The 22,157-nt window shown below is 34.2% G+C and overlaps 1 protein-coding gene across 1 annotated transcript; it reads right to left on the reverse strand.

Moving 5' to 3' along the window:
- Positions 1 to 20,131: 20,131 nt before the first annotated feature.
- LOC128551536 (uncharacterized) lies at positions 20,132 to 21,097 on the reverse strand. The gene has a single exon (XM_053532435.1). It carries the CDS (start codon positions 21,095 to 21,097, stop codon positions 20,132 to 20,134), a length of 966 nt encoding a protein of 321 aa, XP_053388410.1.
- Positions 21,098 to 22,157: the final 1,060 nt, after the last annotated feature.

The raw sequence follows: 22,157 nt of genomic DNA on the forward strand, positions 1-22,157 counted from the left end.
TAAGGAGATTCAAACCAGGAACTAAAGAACTAGGAAATTCTACACGGTCGGGTCGGCATAACGCTTTATCAAAATTTCTAGTTTTATGCGTGTGCAGGCTTTCCATTTACTTTGCAAATAAGTTATAATTTATATGCAACGATAAAGATGTTTACTAAGAGTACATAATACATACACAAGATACTGGAAAAAAGTATTAGCCACGGATAGGGTAGTATTGATACAAGAACACCTTTATATTTTACTCTGCGGGTCTTAGTCGTGTAACGTATCATTGACATTACTGTTTTTATAATGGTATCTTAAACAATGTGCGTCATTTCAAGTCTATGATTCACAGGTTTTGATTTATTTATGCTAATGTTAAGGATCTGCCACAACATACATGCTTGTATATGTTAAAGGGGGCAAACTCGAATAAAAGGGTTCAATTTTAATATCTTTTTATAATTTTGAGTTACGACGAAACCAATTAAAGGGAGCAAACTCTATGAAAGATAAACGTCTTATTCTGTATTTATTTTGTGATGTAATGCAACTTCTGTTGTTGCAGACTTACTGTGTGTTTCCTAGTGAGTACTTATTTTAATTAGAAATAATGTACCGGTAAGACTATATAAGCACAAATATTGTTAACATATTATTTACATTTTATAAGGTAAAACATTGTTAATCTTATTAAACTGCAAAGACTAAATTAAAATCTGTGAAATGATCGTGAATTTTTCGTCTTACGACTTCCCTGTCAAAAAGCAAATCAAGATTATGTTGAAATAGTATTGATGCAATAGCTAAAACTAACATCGCATTCGTTTCTGCAGTCGATATGTGTGTTTGTTTTAGTAGAATTATTGTTATTTTGGAGAGATTTGTATTTTTCACGCCGTCTTTAATACAGATCTAGCATGAGTTTAAACTCTCCAGTTAAGTAGATATCATTTTGATTAGTAATTATTGTCACTATGTGGTATCATTTGAGAAAAGACTCAGAGCAAAGGAGAAATGTTACAATAAACTAATCTTCAACTTCATTTGAAAGAAAATATAAAACGTAGTGTTAATTTGCAACCTTTTAACTTTAAAACCTGTGCAAAGATATTTATTTCTCTATGTAATACCGGTAGCTGATTTCACCAGACTTTTTGTTGTGTTAATTTTGGGGTTCTGCTGTAATTCAGCGGGATTTCAACCAATAACGCTTTGGTATCCAGGTTATTCCCACAGTCTATATATACTGGGATCCCACTGAGATCAATTGGGATCCCAGCGGAATTTCAGTGGAATCTTACCGGGATCTCAGTGGGAAACAATTTCGGGATCCCGGTATATCCCGCTAAGATCCCGGTATATCCCACCGGAATTCCCATATGAAATCCCGGTGGAATCCCACTTGAAATCCGGGATTCCCAATGAGAAATCAAATGTGATCCCGCCGGGAAAACAGAGGTTTCCCACTGAGAATCCCACCGGAAGGCACTGGGAATCCCGAAAAATTTTCCCGCTGAAATTCCCACTGAAATCTTACCGGATTTCCACTTGAATTTTCTATAGGGACATTTGTTGATAGTTTTTACATCTATCAAAATCCTCCTCTATTAAACATAATTTCATTTTTAAATAAGTGTAAAAACCTGATATCAAAACACATCTATTGTACTTAATTAAATCAAGAGGCAGTTATTTCATGTACAAAAATGGAAGTTAACTTGGGTGCCATATGGCCTTGACCTTTGCACATGACCCAATGTTTTGTAATGGTTTTATATACACTAATGTATTGAAAAGTTACAGACCTGACAAAAATACTATAATGTTATGGGGAACATTTGTGCCAAGTAATTGAAAAAAAAAAACCTTGATGAGTGGGAGAGTTAGGGACCGGACAAGAAACAGACTATATAAACCTTTAACCTGTAAGTATGACCTTCATAAATGGCAATGTTATCGACCAGACATGAAGAGTGACGGACGGACTGTTTTTACTTCGAAAAAGGCATAGGACAATAACAGTTGACTGTATCTAAACAACTCACAAAATACCTGCAAACTATCCTTACCTAAAGACTCTATAGTTTTCACTCAGTTTCATTAACGTTTCGGCCTTATCAAAATGACAAATTCCGAGAATTACTCTACATCATGGCGTCTCATAATATAACAACATTTTAAATACAAAACCGGAACTGACGTAACGTTATTAAACGTCAACATCAAATCCCGCTAAAAAGCAATACACATTTATGATGCACAATGTCTGTTTACTGGCCTCTTGATGATATGATTCCAAATTGAAAGGCTTAATGTGCAGAAACACATCAAGCTAGTGAAGTCCCAATGCTATTATGGGAGACAAATTAAAATTATATCCTAATCAATTCGTTGGTAGGACAATGAAAGTTTATATACAATTAGGTTATTTAACATTGTTCTGTATAATACGGAGATATATTTGGACGAGTACCCAGCTGAGAAAACCATATTGGACGAGCCGCTAGGCTGGGTACGAGTCCAAATATATCTCGTATTGTACAGTACAATGTTAAATAACCTTTTTATTTTATATCTATTTTATCTTACTATAATAATAGTTTAGATTAAAAATGTTTCACTGAATATTGTATTCCTGCCTTTTCTAGTTTTTCCCAGTTTGGTATGAGTGCAAATATATATTATACAGAACAATGTTAGACCTTAAATAACCTTTTTATTCTATATTTATTTCACTTCATACGTAATATACGTAATTCATTGACTGTTGTTTTTTCTGCGTATCATCATTAAAAAAAAGAATATGGTGCAACCTCCCTACAACAGCTATTTGGCGTGGTAATAATACTTGGCTGAGATATTATGCCCACAAACATTGTCAGCAAGTTTGGTGAAGATCGGATGAAAACTTCGACTTAAAAGAGCGGACAAGGCTAAATTCCCCGTTTTTCGAGTAATTAAAAGACTATAATCAAAGAGTGCCTGGTACAATTTGGCTGGTTTTCGAAATTGGCCGAGATGTAATGCCCACAAACATTGTCAGCAAGTTTGGTGAAGAGCCGACGAAAACTGAATTATAGAGCAGACATGTTTTGGATGCTGACCGGCCGTCCGCTGCCTTTCATAGTCTTCTCCATTTTGTTTCTTAATCGTTAAATAAAAACTGCTGAGGTAGCTATTCAGACAGTCAGGGCTGATACTAATTTCTAGGTTCCGTCCGGAACGGCTTCTTTTAGCGACTTTTCAAATACCCTGAAATCCCGAAAATAAGCCGCGGTTTATTTTAAATTTTCGTAAGGATTTGGTGGCCTATTATCGAGACCGGCTTATTTTTGAGTCCGGCGAACTTTTGAGTACATATATTCAGTAACGGTTTAGAAACCGGCGTATTTTCGAGTACCGAATTACTGAAAATATTGATGTCATATATTTTGCTTTTTAGTAAAAACATCGACGTCGATAAATACTTATACATTTGTACTTCTGACATACCAGTTTTGTTACAATTTATTACAATTTCTTAATGAAAATAATCCGATGCTAACAGATAATTACCAATGAAAACGTTTTGTCTGGCCTAATACAAATACACCTATGAGTTAATCGGCCAACGGGTATGAATAACTAACACAATAGGTGATAAACACTGCATTGTGTTATAAAGACCGGCCATGTTAATTAGTAGAACTGACGTGACAAGAAGTGTTTGAGACAGGATTTTTTTTTTTTTTTGCTTTTAAAGTTTTAATTTGTCCAGGGTTTTAAATATCAGCACAACTTGCATTGTTTTAAGTGTTTTTATTCCAAGCTATTACGTGTTGAAATAAATCTGCTATGAACACGTTGGTAACTTTTGCTAACAAAGTCATTGATACTATTACTGATACAAAAAAACTGGACGGCTTATTTTTGAATGCGGCTTATTTATGAGCCCCTTTTGCCTGTAGTGAAATGGTGGCTTATTTTCGAGACCGGCTTATTTTCAAAACCGGCTTATTTTCGGGATTTCAGGGTATTCCAACATCTGATGATCCTTTTTACTGTATTTTTAAGTGTTTGATTATTAACGAACGTTTTAATACCTAAATCAGATAGCATTGTTATCCCTTGAATCGTTTTTGTGTGTTGTAAACAAAAAAACTCAAATTAAATCCAGATTTCAAGACGCATAATTAAACTCTGTACATAGAGCGCCTACTTCATCTGGTTTACATTCGGAACATTTTCACGCTTTTCGGGCTTTATCGTATGTTTAACATGGGACTGTTGAACCGTCCAAATACAGATAATGCAGGATTTTTTGTACGCGCGTGCGTCCAAATACAGAAAATGCAGGATTTTTGTACGCACGTGCATCCAAATACCGTAATATATTGTACGGTCACGTGTTGCAAATGAACGTTCGCGATTGGATAGATAAAATAGGTATAGAATAACATAGATATATTACAAAGAATAAGCTTAAATAAACAAAGATACCCATAAAATTTTGCATTCAACCATTAGGTCATTACTAAAAAGAACAAATATAAATTTAAAAACGAATAGTTTATCATCAAACAAAATAAAAACTATACAAAATAGGCAAAATTTACATATAAAGGGAAGTATACAAAAAAAAAGTTTTCTCTATTAGTATCGAAACTAATAAAATATGACAAATATGTATTTGAAACTCACAAATGTGCGTTAAAGGCAGAAAAAAGGACATGATATATGAAGAAATACATATTAAGAACATATTAATGGGTCGCAACGACAATCAACCAAAATTAATACAGAAACGCTTTCGCTTGGGGTTCTTTGGAGAGAATACAAATAAACTCATTCAAATTGATGCTTAAGTAACATTGATTTTTCCGGAGGTATTTTAGTTTTAAGTAAGCGTTTAGAGTCAAGAGTTTTTAAACATTTGGCACCCCTTAGGGTAAATACTGTATCCTTACCTATATACCTTTTTCCCAGGTTTGCAGCGTGTATCAAACCAGGTGTTTGTGTACAGACAAATTGTGGAACTGTGTGTTTCTCCAAAATGGGGAATTAGCGTAAAGACTAAATAAGTTATAAGTGTACAACTAAATGGGTGCGTGTGTATAGTCGAAACGAAGAACTGGCTATCACAATGGTTTATGTGTAAGCAACTGTTGCAAAACTTATTTACGTATTAAGTCATTTGAGAAATTTGATTTGTTTTGATGGGTTTAACGCCCGTTTTCGCCAGTATTTAATTATTTCAGGTTGGCAGTTTACACAACAATTGTTCCTGGGAAAATCTAGTACTAGCTTTATTACAGATAAGATATGGTCGGTAACAGGGCTCAAACCCATGCCCGTCAATCAATGAGAGGCTACAATGATTTTAATTCGGCGGCTGTAACCACCCGACCACTGAAAAGGCATAGGAAATAGACATCAATATATTTGTACCTGTACTGATCCTACCTGTTCTGTATTAAAAAGTTCTTCTATTGTGACATTTTGATACAAGCAAAACTGTATTATCTGCAATATAAAATACTGACTTGTATTTCATTTTATTATCGGCTTGTAAAAAGTTAATTTTTACCATACGTAAGTTGACATAGGAAGCAGGTTTTAAGGGGTAAATCAAACACATACGAATAAATCATAAATGTTTTTGTTGTGCCAAAATGTATGATATTTTGTCTTAAACCGTTTTCATTTTCCACTCAATTGTATAATTGCAAGGGAAATTAACTCTTAGATATCCCTGCTTATAAGTACTAGCCCAAGGCAAGAGTTGTCATTCTTTGCGGATCAGAACTTTAAATATTAGAAATTAAATATAAAAACTTCTGTTATTGATATTAAAAAAACTGTCATAAATTTCACATTTGTGAAATCACTTCTGGTTATTTTAAGGTCTTTAGAAATTAATTTCTAGACCTTATTTAATGTATTTCTATCATTAAATTTTTTTAGGGTCTACCTCTACACAGAGGCGGTCAGTCAATAGAGGAAATTCTATATTCTGTTTGTAAGTGGTAACTCCTTTGACATTCAGTCCATGTTGTCTTTGCTATATGTTAACATTAAATTAACTGTTTTATGAAAAGACAGAACAATCGAAAAGCAAACCAGATATATGATGCAGAGACACAATATAGCACAAACAGTATCTGGTTATATTAATTCTACATTTCAATCACTTTGCATTACTTACAACTGTTGAACTTCGATTACAACCAATTGCAGAAGTATGCTACTCGTTCCAAAGACAGTAATATATGAATGTGATTTTAAGTGGAATAAAAACAGTGTAAACAGGCAAACATATTAGTCTGATTAAGGAAATCATAAATCATGCATATCCGAGTTTGATAAAAATAAATAGACAACTGACGGAGATTATCTCCCGATCGGGGTAAAATTCAGCATATTTTTCATTTTTTTTCGTGCTCCTACTTTTGAAATGTTATATTATTTTATATACATTTTACATTTGTATGCAATATAATGATAACTGTAGATAGTACTTGATGATAAGTTTCAAAAAAGTATTACGAGTGAAGGCAAAAATGTCATAAAGTTCAGACGAAAACAAAAAATAGAGGTATAGAGGTAATTTATTTGAATAACATAGATCTGAGGCTAAAACATAACCCTCAATCAGGAAGAATAACAGTGACATAGCATTTATTTTTATTTGCGCTTTTCATTCCTATAATAGGTTAGCGAAAACATTATTTTCTTAGAAAATACATTTACACATATTTGCAAAGTAAAATTTCAGGTTTGTTATGTGAATACAAGAATTGAATATAGGTGCAGTTCCTCACTATTGCATGATAAACGTTATTCCTTGCCTTGGAAAAATCGCAAATAATATTTTAAAAAATCATTGAAGAAACTGCATTTCCTGTCCCAATGAAAATGCTTTTTCTTGACGATTACTTAAAATGATCGGAAAAAGTTGTCTCCCTTTGAAAATGAATGCCATTTGTACTTAAAATAATCGGAAAAAGTTGTCTCTCTTAGAAAATGAATACCATTTTTAAAGAAATAAAGATAAACAATTGCTGAAAACTGTGTTCTACCTTGTTATGCGAAATTTCACCACTCGCACGCTATTGCAAATGCACCAAAACGAACATGTGTAACTGTTCGTTGAAAATGGTGAGTTTTTAAAGGCGTTTAACTGTCCGGAAGTGGAGCTCCTTTAGGCAGTCCTTTTCCGGAATTCAATGTTTTTATCAGTATACTGACACTTGTTTCGTAAAGTAATATACATGCTTTACATGCTGTTCAATTTTCATGTCAAACAACGCTTTCTTTCTATGATTTGGTGTTGTTTGATTTTTGTTTCTCAAGGCCTTCTTCGAAACCTTAAGGACATATTTGCCTCGGGTTTTTCAATATATTTGTGAAGCACTAGCCGATTTGGAAACCTCATTTACAAGAAAATGTTTAAGTCGCTAAGAAAACTAACATCATAATATTCCCAACAGTAATTCTCCTTTATAATTATGGGAAGTCATTAATGTCGCACACAATCATATTTACTGTAGTATTACGCAAATATTTTCTTTACTATTATATGTGGCCTTACATGTAATTGAACTATTTAAACTGTTCATGCGCGGTTTATCTATTTTTCTGTGGATTTGTTCAGTTAATTCACATGCATGCGTATCACTGCAAAGTTAAACTATAAAAATAGTGAACATCAATTTCTTTAAAATACTTGCATGATTTATGTTGAGCATGTTAAAAGACAAAAGCCACGTGAACTTATTTTCTACGAGTTTCCAATCATATTTTGCCCACAGATTAATACAAATGATAGACAGACTTTCATAAATACAAATGTAAGTGCATTCTTGCAGTTTAAAGTATTAATGACAAAGCCAGCATTGTATAAAGAAACTTTTTTTAAAACTTATTTAACGTGGAAGTAAAATAAATGTGACCTGCGTAATATGTCATATCTTTTCCTAGACATTGCCATTCTTAATTATTTCCATTATGCGTTAAACAGTATGTGGACAAAAAGATCACAAGTTGTTACTTTAGCGTTTAGCCATTTAGAAGCACTGACCTCTAGATTTTCGCTTAAAGTTTGGTCATATTTTGAACATTAGAACACGAGATTTTGTTTCTAATCTGTCTTGCAAATGCATATCAAGAGAAAGAGAGAGAGAGAAAAAAAACATGCTCGAGTTGGGAATCAAAACCGGGCCGCCGCGGCAATAAAAAATTTCCTGCGGTCCTGATCAATACCCCAATGAGAAATATGCGCGTAAAGCGTTAAATAAATACAAAGGCAATTTGCCACACTATATCGATATTTTGAATAGAAAAAAAAAAAACAACGTTAAATCAATTAATTCTTAGGTGTTGCTATCACATAATCTGTCAGTATCTAAGTTTTAAAACTTTAAGAAATATAGCAATAGTTTTCTGATATCTATTTTATTTTTATTTTTTGTTGTCGTACGATCTGGAGGTCAGTGCCTTTAAACCAAGTTTACTAAAACATGTACTGTGTGAAATCATTATTCTAACACCGGTTGACAAAATTTCCATAAATCATGTCCAAAGAAATGACAAGACATATCGGCGTCGGGGCATAATACGTGTATGTTTTAATGACTCGACATGATTCTTCTGAAACCATATTTCAGTAGAAACTGCTAGATCGATATATACAATTTCGTAAATTGTTCGGAAGATTTTCCTAATGTTTGGTTGAACACACCTACATATGTGAACGTTAATATGAAAACGTGAATTATAAAAGAATGAATATGCGAAAATATCGGGCCTTCTTGATATAACCGGAAGCAGACGTTTCTTCTTTGTATTTTGGCGGGAAAACTGCACGTGCCTTCAATGATGCTCCTTCGGTAGGCCTAATGACGCGTGCTTACAGAAAATTACGTATTGACTTTATATTTTCGCGTCACAAGAAACGTTACTGTGTTAAAATTTTCATGTAATTGTAAACAAAATGCTCTATAACCAAACGAAAATGCATGCTTAAAAGCTTGAATTTATATCCTGTCTGTATATCAACGTCCGAGACAGGCTCTTGTAATATTTTTCATTCGAGTTCTTAATATCATATTTATGTGTTCAACTTTTAAAAAGAAAGGATGTTTACGTCTAAACACTAACAGGCATGTGATGACGATTGTTTCACCGGTAAACGAACATGTTTTACGGATGAGCTTATAATAAATCAGGTGGGTTGGGTATAGACATTGTTCTGCTCCGATCCTTCTACCTGGAAACGTACTTTATTAAATGTCAGCATCAGCGTATTTGTGTACCAAACTTATACATACACCATTTTGTTGGTATTTAAATAACCTTTCACTGATACAAATATTTTGTTGGTACACGGATGCGCTGATACTGAATTATTCACATGAACAGTGAAAAATAGCGAAAATTCAGGTTTTTTGGCAAAACTAGGGTTGGATTAAAGCGATGTATATATTCACATACTGTGAATGGAACTGATCTATTGATGTTTTTGAGAAGCTGTAAAGTTAGTCTATTTGAAAGAAGACGTAAATGATACTTTTTTTAAGTATATAATGTATTTGAAATTACAGGGCAAAATAGTAGGGTTAGTGAACTTACCCATTATTGCTTCCTTGCATTTCAGTCTTGGAGTTATTTATGCAGTTAGGAATATTTGACCAACATTCGGGCGTTCATTGTTAGAAAAGTTACATTCAGTGTTTTGTCCTTGAATCAAACTTGAACTATTTTCATTGCGCCTTATGCCTGATGTTGCTTCTGCATAAGTCCTTTGTGTGTTGTTGAATCAGGTGTTTCTTGTATTTTAGATTTGTTGTCTTCTTCTATTTTGCTGTGAGTATTGTCCGTTTGCATTATTCGTTATCATCTCGAATAAAGGGATTCTTATATATATTTGTTGTAAAAAAGTCACTTTAGTATTTAATCATTAATGGTTATTTTTTCTGTCCCATTACTTGAAAGATATTTCTTCTTCTTGTTGTTTCTTCTGCCCATAAACTTTTTAAACATACACGTAGATCTCAAGGCGACTTTGCGCAGATCATTGCGAACGTTTCTTTGTGAGCTTCTTTTGCTTTGGCCAGATTGTGTTCAGGTCCAAGTTTTATGAGGGAAGTTGTTCATACTTGTACCTAACTAACACCTACTACGGATTTGCAAAGTTTTAGGGGGTACTCTTTCTATGTCCTTTAATTTCGTAAAGTAGAATGAATCATTGGAGCCAAATTTTTGAAGTGATATTAAAGAATTAAGGTCACATTTACTGTTATTACTTAGAACAGTATTTAAGGCCGACAACATACTGGTTGTTGGAGGTAAATGATGCCATATTTATTCCAAACCTTCACATACGAAAAACTACTATAGTTTCGCTTGTATTAACGTAGAGGCCCCATTACTACTCAATGTTTCTGTTCAAACATGTCTGTAAATCTACCGAAGTACCAAAAATAACCAAGTAATCGGCAAATAATAGTATAGTAACATGCATGGCTTACAGAGGTAAACCTGATGTATAAGTGTCTTGTAAAACCAAGATCTTCCAGGAATATTGCGAACAACACATTGTCAAGATAATTATTAAGACCTTGCCTAAAACTAATCGGGAAGTTGAAAAATTCGGAATATGCATAAATTGACAACACAATACATGTATTCAAACACTTTTCCTTGTAGCACTAAATAGTATAATTTAAACTACAGCGCATACCGATAGACGGATTCAAGTGTCCTTAATATACTAAGGAAACACATGGTTTACGTAAACCTTGTGAGAGGATATTCTTAATGTAGAAATAACGTCGACTGTACTAAACGATTGCCTAAGTCAAACTATTTTTTCTCTATTTTTCTCATAATATTTTCATTTCACAAAAGAAAGGAGAAAAAATAAATTGACTGTTTTAGGTTTGTTTCCCCTATTTCACCCTTTTTTAAAGGTAGAGAAAAAAAAACAGCTGATTTTTCGTCCTTATAGTTAGTAATTCCCACTCATTGTTTCCTTTCACAAGAAACTGAGAAAAATTCAACTTTTCTCTATCCCCCTCCTCCCCACTCCACTAACGCAACGCTCTGATTAGTTATTTTCCCTATTTTTTCTTTTCAAAATGAAGGAGAAAAAACCTGACTTGTTGTGTTTTTTTCTCCTACTCCCTTTCAAATAATTATGATTCCACTCCCCCAATATTTTCTTTGACAAAAAGAAAAAATACTGACAAGTAGGTTTCATCTCCCTTTATAAGATGTTCAGTTTCAACGTTTTACACAAACAAGTGAAAAATCCGACAAATTGAGTTTTAACCCCCGAGTGTTACGACATAACAAAACAGTTTATTTTCCATCCCTTGATTAGATATTTTCACCTAACATTTGTTTACAGTAATAGAAAATAAAATAAGCAGTTTTCTTCACGTCTTAGAAATTTGGTTTCCTTCATAGCGTTTGTATACACAAAAGGGGAGACTAAACATACCTGCTTAATAGAAAGTCTGTCCCACCTAATTTTGGACCTCAACTTAGGAGTGAAATGAAGAAAAATTGAACGGGATAAAAGAACATAAAACATGTTTGTGTTAGTTAAAAAGAAATCAAAGAAATTTGCAACAATCGTCTGATTTTCCCGAGCCGTGGAATTTCAGTTTCTCTATGTCTATGTAAATTCGCTGTCGCAAGTGCGAAATATTTTCTATTTTGGAGATTTTTGGGAAATTTCACGTGTTATTCCTCGGGGACGTTTCACACGTATTTTTTACCCGTAGCTATGTTGCCCCCGTAAAAAGAGTTTGAGTTTGAAATAGAATCTACAATTTAGTAGTCTACGAATTTGGAAACATTTTCAAAAATGCAAAAATGAAAATTAGAAAAAGAACTTACTTTGCACGAAAGACTCCTGCCATTAAGTATTCACTGTTATAAATTCTTCGTTTTATCCTTAAATCCTTCCGATAGATTTCCAGTTCAATGCACAACTTTCAAAGTCAGTTTTACACGGTACAAAATCACCAACTACTTTAGCCTTCTGAATATAGCCTTCTTTACAAACAATACAAGCTCTACAAAACACAGTAGCTAAATATCTCGAGCGATCAAGAACATAAGCGGCACGATATGTGGGCACTCTTACGCATAGAGCTCTATCCAAATGACAATTAATTTAGTAATTACTGAAGCTAACTGAGTCCCAAAAGTAAAATCTGTAAAATGTAGATGAATGTTGGTTACAATATCCGAAATATACGTTGGCTCACATTTTATTAATGATTACACCGACTCACGTAATACAATTGGACAAAGACCTGTAAAGCGATAAATGTCATATAGAAAGTTAAAGAATAATACAAAATTTTCTGTATTAAAAGTTGTATCTCACAAAATGTAAACTTTATCAATTCCATCAAATGTTTCAAACAACGCGTGTACTCGCAGTAACATTATTTTTTTAAAATAAAAAATGTCTTACAAATAAAACGACAAAATAAATTAATATTTTGGTGAAATGGTCATATTCTAGTCGAAGGTCTTTAACGATGACATGAGCATTACATTTCATTTCAGGGTCACCTTCAGTATTATATGAAAGACCATATTTAGTTAAGGTATCCAGAACTGGTCATACCGGTATTCTTATAATTCGTCAACACAGGACCAGTGTAAAATCTAATGGAAACTTTAAGTTTTAATCTGTTTGTTGCTTTATTTAGTTCTCGTTCGTGACGAAATAATGCCCACAGGGGCACCTAGGGTCATATTCCGCAATTAAAAGCTTGAACGTCGCAATCATGACCTAAAATGTGTCGAACAACAACACGAAAACCAACAAATGTATCGCTGTTAAAGCCTATGGTCAGCATCATAAGCTTCCGTATGATATATACAATGAAAATCCATTTAGCATGTGACTATATCTCGGAGTATGTACATGACCGCACTGATATTCTGTGTATATTTTGCATTAGTTACAAGTTGCGGCAAGTAATACGAGGGGCGTTCAATATGTAATGTTACTCTGTATGTAGTTCCGTAACCGCTTGTTATTTTTAGATGCGGGTTTCGGCACATTATAGAGCAATTTATTGGAAACATAATGCTATATAAATCATGAAAATCGGTAGATTCAAAATAAAAATATAATAATCTGAGTGAGGTGTACTCGGGTATACTGGACAATTTTATGTCCAAAATACTGAGATTGTAATACGCACTTCTTTGATTCTGCTATTCAACAACAAGAACTTTAGTTCAATTTTCAGTTTAAACAGAAAAAACAAATCATGATCTTCACAAAAAAAAATATATATAAAACAATAAAAAAGTTTATAACAGTTTTAAATTGAGTGTGTATATTTTTACTCGAAAGATGATAAGGTGAGTACAATAAGCCTCTGCAATTTTGTCAGGCGCGATAATCATCGTTTAAAAAATTCTTGTATTTTAAGTTGATACTAGTATGTTAATTCTCGATTGCGAAACTAGCTCTTACAACTTAGATTAATCGCTCTCAACACAATTTCCAGATGGAATCAACCTCGAGTTTAGATTTTTTAGTTGTGTTGTAAAATTGAAAATGCAATAAATAGTTTAAAACAAACGCAAACTCATCACAAATTGCTGTACCTCGTAGAAAAATGATAGAATTTTGAGATTTTTCTGAGAAAGTTGATACCCAGGGCAAACCTAAATTATAATTATTGTCCAGTATACCTGAGTACACCTCGCTCAAATAATTATATTTTTACTTTGAACCTGCCGATTTTTATAATTTATATAGCATTGTGTTCCCAATCAATTGCTCTATAATGTGCCGAAAACCGCATCTAAAAATAACTAGCAGTTACGGAACTACATATGGAGTAACATTACATATTGAACGCCCCTCGTAGTAACGTCATTTTTGCCAGTTTTTTTTTTTTTTTTTTTTTTGATGGAATGGTTAGCTGTATCTAGCAGGCTAATTATACACAGAATGATAAAGTTTCCTGCAATTACGAAATTTTCGACTGAGTATCTGTGAAGTTTGAATTGCCACAAATCACTTTTAACGGAAACACTGTTTTGTCGCCGTCAACGCGTTTTTTTGTTCTTGTTTTTTTTTTGGCGGAAATTTCAATGTAGCTATAATACTGCCCCCCATCTTACCAATTCTTTGAAATCTGAAAACCAGAAGTAAATGTTTCGTATACCTACTTTTGGGCGGGGAAAAACACGCGTGTTTCATACCATGGAAAATGAAAATAAATGACGTGCTTGAACATGCTACTTTTATCATAAGCTGAAGAACGAAATACCACTTCAAAAGGTCATATTTTTATTTTGTCTATAGATCTACCATGCCAATCAATAGCACAAAAATGTTTTAACATACCACCACTCTGCTTTGGATTTCACTGAACGACCGAACCTAAGAAATAAAGACGCGGGTATGGAATTGATAAAATAGATATTATTTTATTATAAAGATTAAAAGCAATTACTAATTTGTTTGCGCAGTCCCTTATGTAGGCTGTTGTCTCAAATTAAAACATTATTGCATTGAAGTAGATTTTGTACCTAGATCGGACGGTCACTAAAGATAGTGTGTACATAGGTAACAGAAAGCACCAGTCAGTACACAATCATGCATTCATGCTATAAAATAACAGAGTGTTATCATCCGAACCTTTAATACGATTGTAAACAGCAGCAACCCATAATAAAAATGAGTTTACATGGGTTGCGTGCACCTCTGCTCTCCCAACTTTTATTAACCATGGCATAAACAATGATACGCACTTGAGTTGACTTGCATTTATCTTACGTCAATGCTAACGACGTACAAACAGGAAAAAAAGCTGAAAACCCGAAACGGAAATAACTGCTAAATTTTGTAGTGGCGTATTAAATCTGTGCCTTCCGCTCAGGTAAATCCTAGTACACATTTTGTACAAAGTTTGTTTTGATTTTCCATATCTGTTTCCAGATCAGACGTCGCCAACTTTAAGCAAAGCGAACGGACTCCGTCATCTTGAAATGAACGTCATTTTGCAACGCAAGTCTGTTAGAAAAACATAAAATCTTGATTTTTAACTACATTTACATTAAAAAAAAAGAAAAAAGAAAAAATGTACCCAGAGATATTAACTTTCTGGCATAAAAGATGCCATTTATGACAAATTTACATACCGTATGAATAAATTATTGGAGGTCCAAAATTAGGTGGAACAAACTTTTGTAGATCTATTTCTTAACCATAGTTTATATGCATCTTTTACCGAAATAAGAAACGTTTAAGGAAGAAGAAATTGACTAGATGGCTCTTTGCGTCATTGAATGTATGTATCAAAGATGATGACGGGAAGAACTTACTTAGTTGGTTCTTTTCTCCCTACTGTAAATACATATACATGCTTAAAAATTAGACGGCGAAGGTGAAGAAACTGAGTAGTTACTTTTTCCCCTCAGTATATTTGTATCTTCCTACCTGAAAAGCGGATAGTGATTGGAGAAGATTCAGGTCTGAATAGTAAACGGTGAGCAGCGAGGAATTTGATTCTAGCTGATTTTTTTCACCGCAGTATGTATTGTCTCCATGTCAGAGGTTTGGATGGTTTAGAATGAATGTTCTGACTAAATTGTTCTTGTCCACACACACTACCCTCCGAAATACATGTTTGAAAGGCATTCTGTCAGTTTTTCTCAATCATATATAATATATAAAACATTATCAAAATGCTTTTCAAACACACCTGATTTAAGAAAGATGCAAGAACATGAAATAGTCATAGAGTATGAGAAATATATATTCAAACAATATCCAAAGCTTAATCATAAACCCGAGTGCTTTCGGCTGAAAAAGCCTTTTTTCAAGGTTAGTGTAACATATATCGTCATTGTAATATATATGTATTGATCTATTGAAATGGCTTATTGACACACAAACAGAACAAGACCCGAAGGATGGTTTATATATTTAATATGTGTGTTGCATCCAAAGTATAAACTCACACTCTCTCTATAGAAATATGTATATATCTTACATACAGAAACAATAATGAAATATGATATCATAGGCGGAGCTTAATCTATCTTGTAGACTTGATTACTACATCCTCCTTTACCTTTAGATTAGAGCTCATCAATAATCAGAATACATAATTTGTGAATACAGAATTTGTTTAGGATAATCAAAGTTCAAATATATACTCAAAACATGAAAATTCTGTTTTAATGAAATAAGCTAGTTAGCAAGTCTATTATCATAATATCTCCTCTTTTTTCAGCAAAGTTCATCAACCCTAGTTATCAAAATAATCGGTTTATAGAGCATCTGCTTTAGCTAAGTACTTTTAAAATGTCACTGTAAATTGAAATATTCTGGGAAAGTCATCGGAATATTCCTTCGTTATATAACAGTTTCGTGTTTTATCTCAAAACCCTAAAATGTGTACAATCAACTGTTATTTTTATCAAAATTATAAATTAAGTTTTGAGTTCTACCGCCAAAGAACTAATTATAATGTAATAGTGAAATAAAAAAGTAATAATTCCCAAGAGTAACATAATATTTTCACACACAGATCATTTGTCCAAAGAATAATAAATCCAGCAAGCGAATATAAAATGACCACACTGCTATGGTAGCAAATAGCTATAGGGCATTATTTTGGCCCACACAACACTTAGGTGACTAATCCTGTGCACTGAAACATGTAAAATGATGTCACTGATTAATCCAATTATTCATTGACAAAACGTCTAGGCGGTCGTCGTTTCCTTTGCGACCTTTGACGTGGTGCAAATGCAGTATCTGCAGGTTTCGTCTGCGCCGGCTCATGACCACATTGAACTACCCTGAACTTTGACACGTCTCGTGTAATTTCCTTTCCTCTGTGCCTGATTGTTAGCATTGAACCTTTCCTAGCAATGACAATGCCAGGTGTAGGGTCAAACACTGTCTCAAATTTGTTACGTTGTTCCCGTCTGTCTGCATCTGTTGATCAAACTAGTAGAAACTTCTCACATAAGCATATTCTCTATCGTGAAAATAAATAGTCGTCCCGTTTTCTGATTCCAGTTGGAGTTAACTAAAAACAATTCTTGTGTCAACCTGGAATAAAAAAATGCACGCATTAAAAGTTATAAAAATGGACTCTTGCAATTCATAGATACTGATAATTATATCTATTAAATGATGTGAAAATTATGACGAATAAAATGACATGTGGGCAGGGATGACGACATCATTTAAGTGTCAGAACGCACCATACTCATTTCGTCGCGAAAAGAAATTAGATATCATTAAATGTGCCTGTGGATATTTAATACAAGTTATCTAAAGTGTTTTATTTGCATTTTATGGTTATATGACGTTAAAATCTATCTCCTAAATTATATTTAATATAAAATGCTTGGTGTTCATAGTGCCGTCACACGTTTTCCGGCCAATCCTTATCTCATTTTGAAGGATTGTCTTCAAACTGACATACAGTAATGACATAAGTACGGGAGAGACTTTTTTCAAGAGAGATTTTACCTGTCACAAAACTTCGAAAGCACATAAAGTGCGGTAATGTGATCTAAATAACACTTCCCCATTTTATTTCTACCAAAATGTCAAAACTACATCCACAGTATAATTTAAACCAAAGCTAGCGTTAACGTAAACTATGCTAAATTAGTGTTCTATAACCTGTCCGCCATTACGCAATCCTCCGTGTTAGAACTTATTCAAATTTGTTACGTTGTTCCCGTTTTAGTAACACACGGTCTCCAATTTTCAATGCACTTGGCTGTGCTCTTCTGTTTTTGTCCGCATAATTTTTGTTTTTCGATTTTGACAGACTGTCCCTGTCGCGAACATCTGTGTCTTGCTTTTCAAATGTCATTGATGGTAATTTCGTTTTTACTTTGCGATTGTACATTAATCCACTAGGAGCTTTTTGTGATGAAGATTTTGGTGAATCGCGAAAATTCATTAGATATCTATTCAACGCTCTCTTATAATCTTGACCTGATGCTATTGCGGTTTTGACTGATTTTTGCAATGGTGTCATGAATCGCTCGACTATTTCATATCTTGTGGGTGCAATGGAGTAATTCGTTTATGCTTGAACCCCGACTTCTCAGCATATTCTCTGAAAGCACGATTCTGAAATGGAGGTCCATTGTCCGTTCTCAATACGTCTGGATATCCAAATATCGAAATATTGATTCCAAACGCGGTATGACAGTTTCTGCGGATGTTGACCTGACTCTCTCAACTATTGGAAAACGACTATAATCGCATATTACTACTAATAATAGGTACCCGTCCGGGAATAGTCCACAGAAGTCACAACTGACTTCAGAAAACACATCTCGTGGCAGAGATGTTGGTTTGATCGGATCTGGAGTACATCCTGGTGATGCTGCTTGGCACACAATGCAATGACACAATGTGTGATAGCTTCAATGCATCTGGCAAAGTGTTATCAGTGATAAAACTGATATATTGTTCGGCTACTGTGTTGGTAGCGTCTCTCGCGTGCGGATGTCTGGAAAGATAATCTGAGATCATTAAACTACCTGGTCTATAAATCGTCTGGACATCATACGTTAACAACTTCAAACGCCAACGTTCTAATCTTGGTGACTGCATATTCTTTACGTTGTTGAAGATTGATTGAAGTGCAGCGTGATCCGTTATCAATTTGAATTGCTTGCCGAATGAAAATGTTGAATCATGATAACAGCACTTAAAGCTCTCTGTTTGCGAATAGCGCGCTTGTACTGAATCGTAAGCTTTGCTTCCATACGACACTATTTATCCTTTCTGAATAAGTATTCCTGAACAGCCTACTGGGCTGCCATCTACCCAGAGTTCAGTTTTTTCCTCGGGTCAAAATACGTCATGACTTTGTCACTAGTCAATGCCTCTTTTAGTGAAGTGAACGATCTTTCCTGATCGTCATTCCATTCAAATTTTAGATCCTGATGTGTAAGTCGTCGTAATGGTTCCCGTTAGGACTGAATATGAACTTAGACAAATAGTTTGTGAGACCAAGAAATGAACGGGTTTCGGATACAGATTTTGGTCTGTCCATGTTTTTACTGCATATACCTTGTTAGGATCAGGTGAAATTCCCGATTCCGAAAACACATACCCATAAAACTTGATTTTTGATTGTCCGAACGAACATTTTTTCTTGTTCAATATCAGGTTCCGTTCTTGAAGACGTTGAAGTAATGCTCGCAGATTGATATCATGTTCTTTACGCGTTTTGCCGTAGCATACGATATCGTCAGCAATGTTTAACACGCCTGTCAGACCCTGAAGTGCTTGACGAAGCTCATTTTGGAACAAAATCGGTGCTGCTGACACTCCAAAATTTAAACGTTTATATCGAAAAAGTCCAACATGTGTCTGAAACGTAGTCATTACACGTGATGACTCATCCAGTTCAATTTGATGGAAAGCTTTGTACATTGTACAGATCGAAAACACTTTTGCGCCGTTCAACGTTAAGATTATATCATCCACCGTCGGACTAACATTTTTCTCTGTTTTGATCGGTGTTGGCTTTCCTCATATCTATGCACACTCTTACTTCTCCCGGTGAATTTGGTTTTGTAGCAGCTACCAGGTTCGATACCCATGGTGTTGGTACACCTTCCACTTTTTCAATAAAATCCATGTCCTCCAAACTTTTAAGTTTCTGTTCAACTTGCTCAACCAAATGAAATGGCACTCTTCTAGGAGGCTGAGCTACTGTCACAACACTTTCATCAATGTGAAACTTAACTTTTCTGTCTTTCAGACATCCTAACCCAGTGAAAACTTGCGAGTATTCATCAGTAATTCCTTCATACTAGTCTTTGGTTTGAACAGATTGTATCTGCGGTAAAATCCCAAGCTCTACTGACAGCTCATAACTAATCAATGATTCTTTATTACCTGTAACGATATGGAAATCCCTGGTCACGAATTTTGAGTCCGACTCAACAAGCAAAGAACATTTACCTTGGAATGGCAGTGGAGACTTCTGTCCAAATGCGAACGCTTTCGTGGTCGTTTTCTTGATATATTGTGATCTTTTCATTTTCTCAAGGACAATTTCACTAACAATATTGATTGATGACCCGCTATCAATCAAAACATTCACATCCACGCCATTTAATTTTATCCTTTTCTTTGGCACTTTTTCCCATCTGACATAAATCCAAATAGCACATCACACTCATCCGGATTGCAATCCGTCACGTATTCATCTGTTAAAACTTCTAAATCCGGTTGTTCATCCTCGATCAATGTCACCTGCTTCTTACGTTTTCTACAAACCGATATATAATGGTTCTTCTTATGGCAATAATAACATTCTGCTCCAAGCGCGGGGCAACGTGATATATTTAGGTATATTCCTCCACAGTTACGACATTTCTTGCTGGTTTGTTGAGGACTGATTCGCCTTCCCGACGACGAGCCTGCTTGCGGTAAACCTTGGTATGAACAAGAACGTTGTTGCGAACGTTGTGGTACGAATCCCTTTGATTTCCGACTAAAATGTGGATTGCTTTTTACACGCACTACCTGCTGACTACTAGTGTTCTTTGACATATTAGTTGCTTCAGTCTTCGAAATTTCCATTGTTCTCATCATTGTAAGTAAGTCATTAAGTGATTTTTCTGAATCTTGCAAACATCGCATTCTCATTTTTTTTTGCGAAATAACACCCTGTATGATTTGGCTTTTAATTTCTGACTCAGTGTCCGAAAATTCACAGTTATTAGCTTTTTGTCGTAATCTAGTCACATATTGGTCAGTCGTTTCACCGTGCAACTGTTTAATATTCCTGAATTCGAAATTGTTTTCAAACTGGGTGTTTTTTCTAGGTTTGAAGTAGTTCGTAAGTCCAGCTTTTGTTTCATCGTAATTTTCACTCTCTCTATGCAGATTTAACGTATCATAAATGTCATATACATCATCTCCAGCATAGTGCAGTAACAGTGCCTTTTTCTTTTTTCTTGTATTTATACCTAGCCCAACAAATAAATTCTCCAATTTATCTACATATTTGTCCCACCGAACACCTAAGGAATTTTCGTCAGCGTAAACATCAAATTTGGGAAAAGCAGGTAAATTTTCCATTGTCACAAATTCACTTAATCCTCAGTTTTAAAATAATCCCATCCTCGTCGCCATTGTAATATATATCGTCATTGTAATATATATGTATTGATCTATTGAGATGGCTTATTGACACACAAACAGCACAAGACCCGAAGGATGGTTTATATATTTAATATGTGTGTTGCATCCAAAGTATAAACTCACACTCTCTCTATAGAAATATGTATATATCTTACATACAGAAACAATAATGAAATATGATATCATAGGCGGAGCTTAATCTATCTTGTAGACTTGATTACTACAGTTAGCATAACACCAAAACAATAATGTCGCATTTTCCGCCTATATAGATTGATGTATGATTATTAATATTTATCAATAAAATTTCATTAGGATATACTTAATTATTAACAGATGAAAATAAACTATATGATTCTTTTTGGATTGTTTGAATTAAAACTTAATTTGTAAACTACTGGAAGTACCGATATCTAAACAAACAATGAAAGTAACGTAAATTAATATCATTTTCCTTCGTTATGTTATTTCTGTAATTACGGCTTGTGTTAGGGGTTTTAAAGAAGATGTATTAATTATAGAGAGGAAAAATACCAACAAAAAACAAGACAATATACGTATCACAAAATACGAAACAGAGAAAGAACAAGTTGAAAATAGGGGCACCGCCCCGGAAAAGTCAATAGCCTACATAAAGGAAAATGGTTGTTTTAACGCGGTTAGGGCATGCCAATCTCGCACTTGACCTATTTTCAACAAGTTAGACAAGACAGTGTAATTAATATAACTCCCAGCTAAGAATGGCTCTACCATTAGTGACAGAATATCAGAATGTATTTAAACATGTAAAAGGGGCTATCTAAGATATATTCACACCAACGTACTCAACAGCTTGTCTGAAGTTAGAGAACCAAAGACTAAATTTAAATGGCACGACTAAACCAGTTGCAAGACAAATTTCCACTCCCTCAGACCGTTTTGTTGGATTTTGGAGAAAAGCGTAAGGAGGGTTACACTTTATTATCACATTTTTTAAAAACCCGCGTTTTTATGGGGA

Source organism: Mercenaria mercenaria, unplaced genomic scaffold (genome assembly GCF_021730395.1).
Source record: "Mercenaria mercenaria strain notata unplaced genomic scaffold, MADL_Memer_1 contig_1243, whole genome shotgun sequence".
NCBI classification, from domain to species: Eukaryota; Metazoa; Mollusca; class Bivalvia; order Venerida; family Veneridae; genus Mercenaria; species Mercenaria mercenaria.

Coding starts and splice junctions, on each gene's coding strand:
- LOC128551536 (XM_053532435.1), bottom strand. CDS start 21,097: ATGGAAAATTTACCTGCTTTTCCCAAATTTGATGTTTACGCTGACGAA.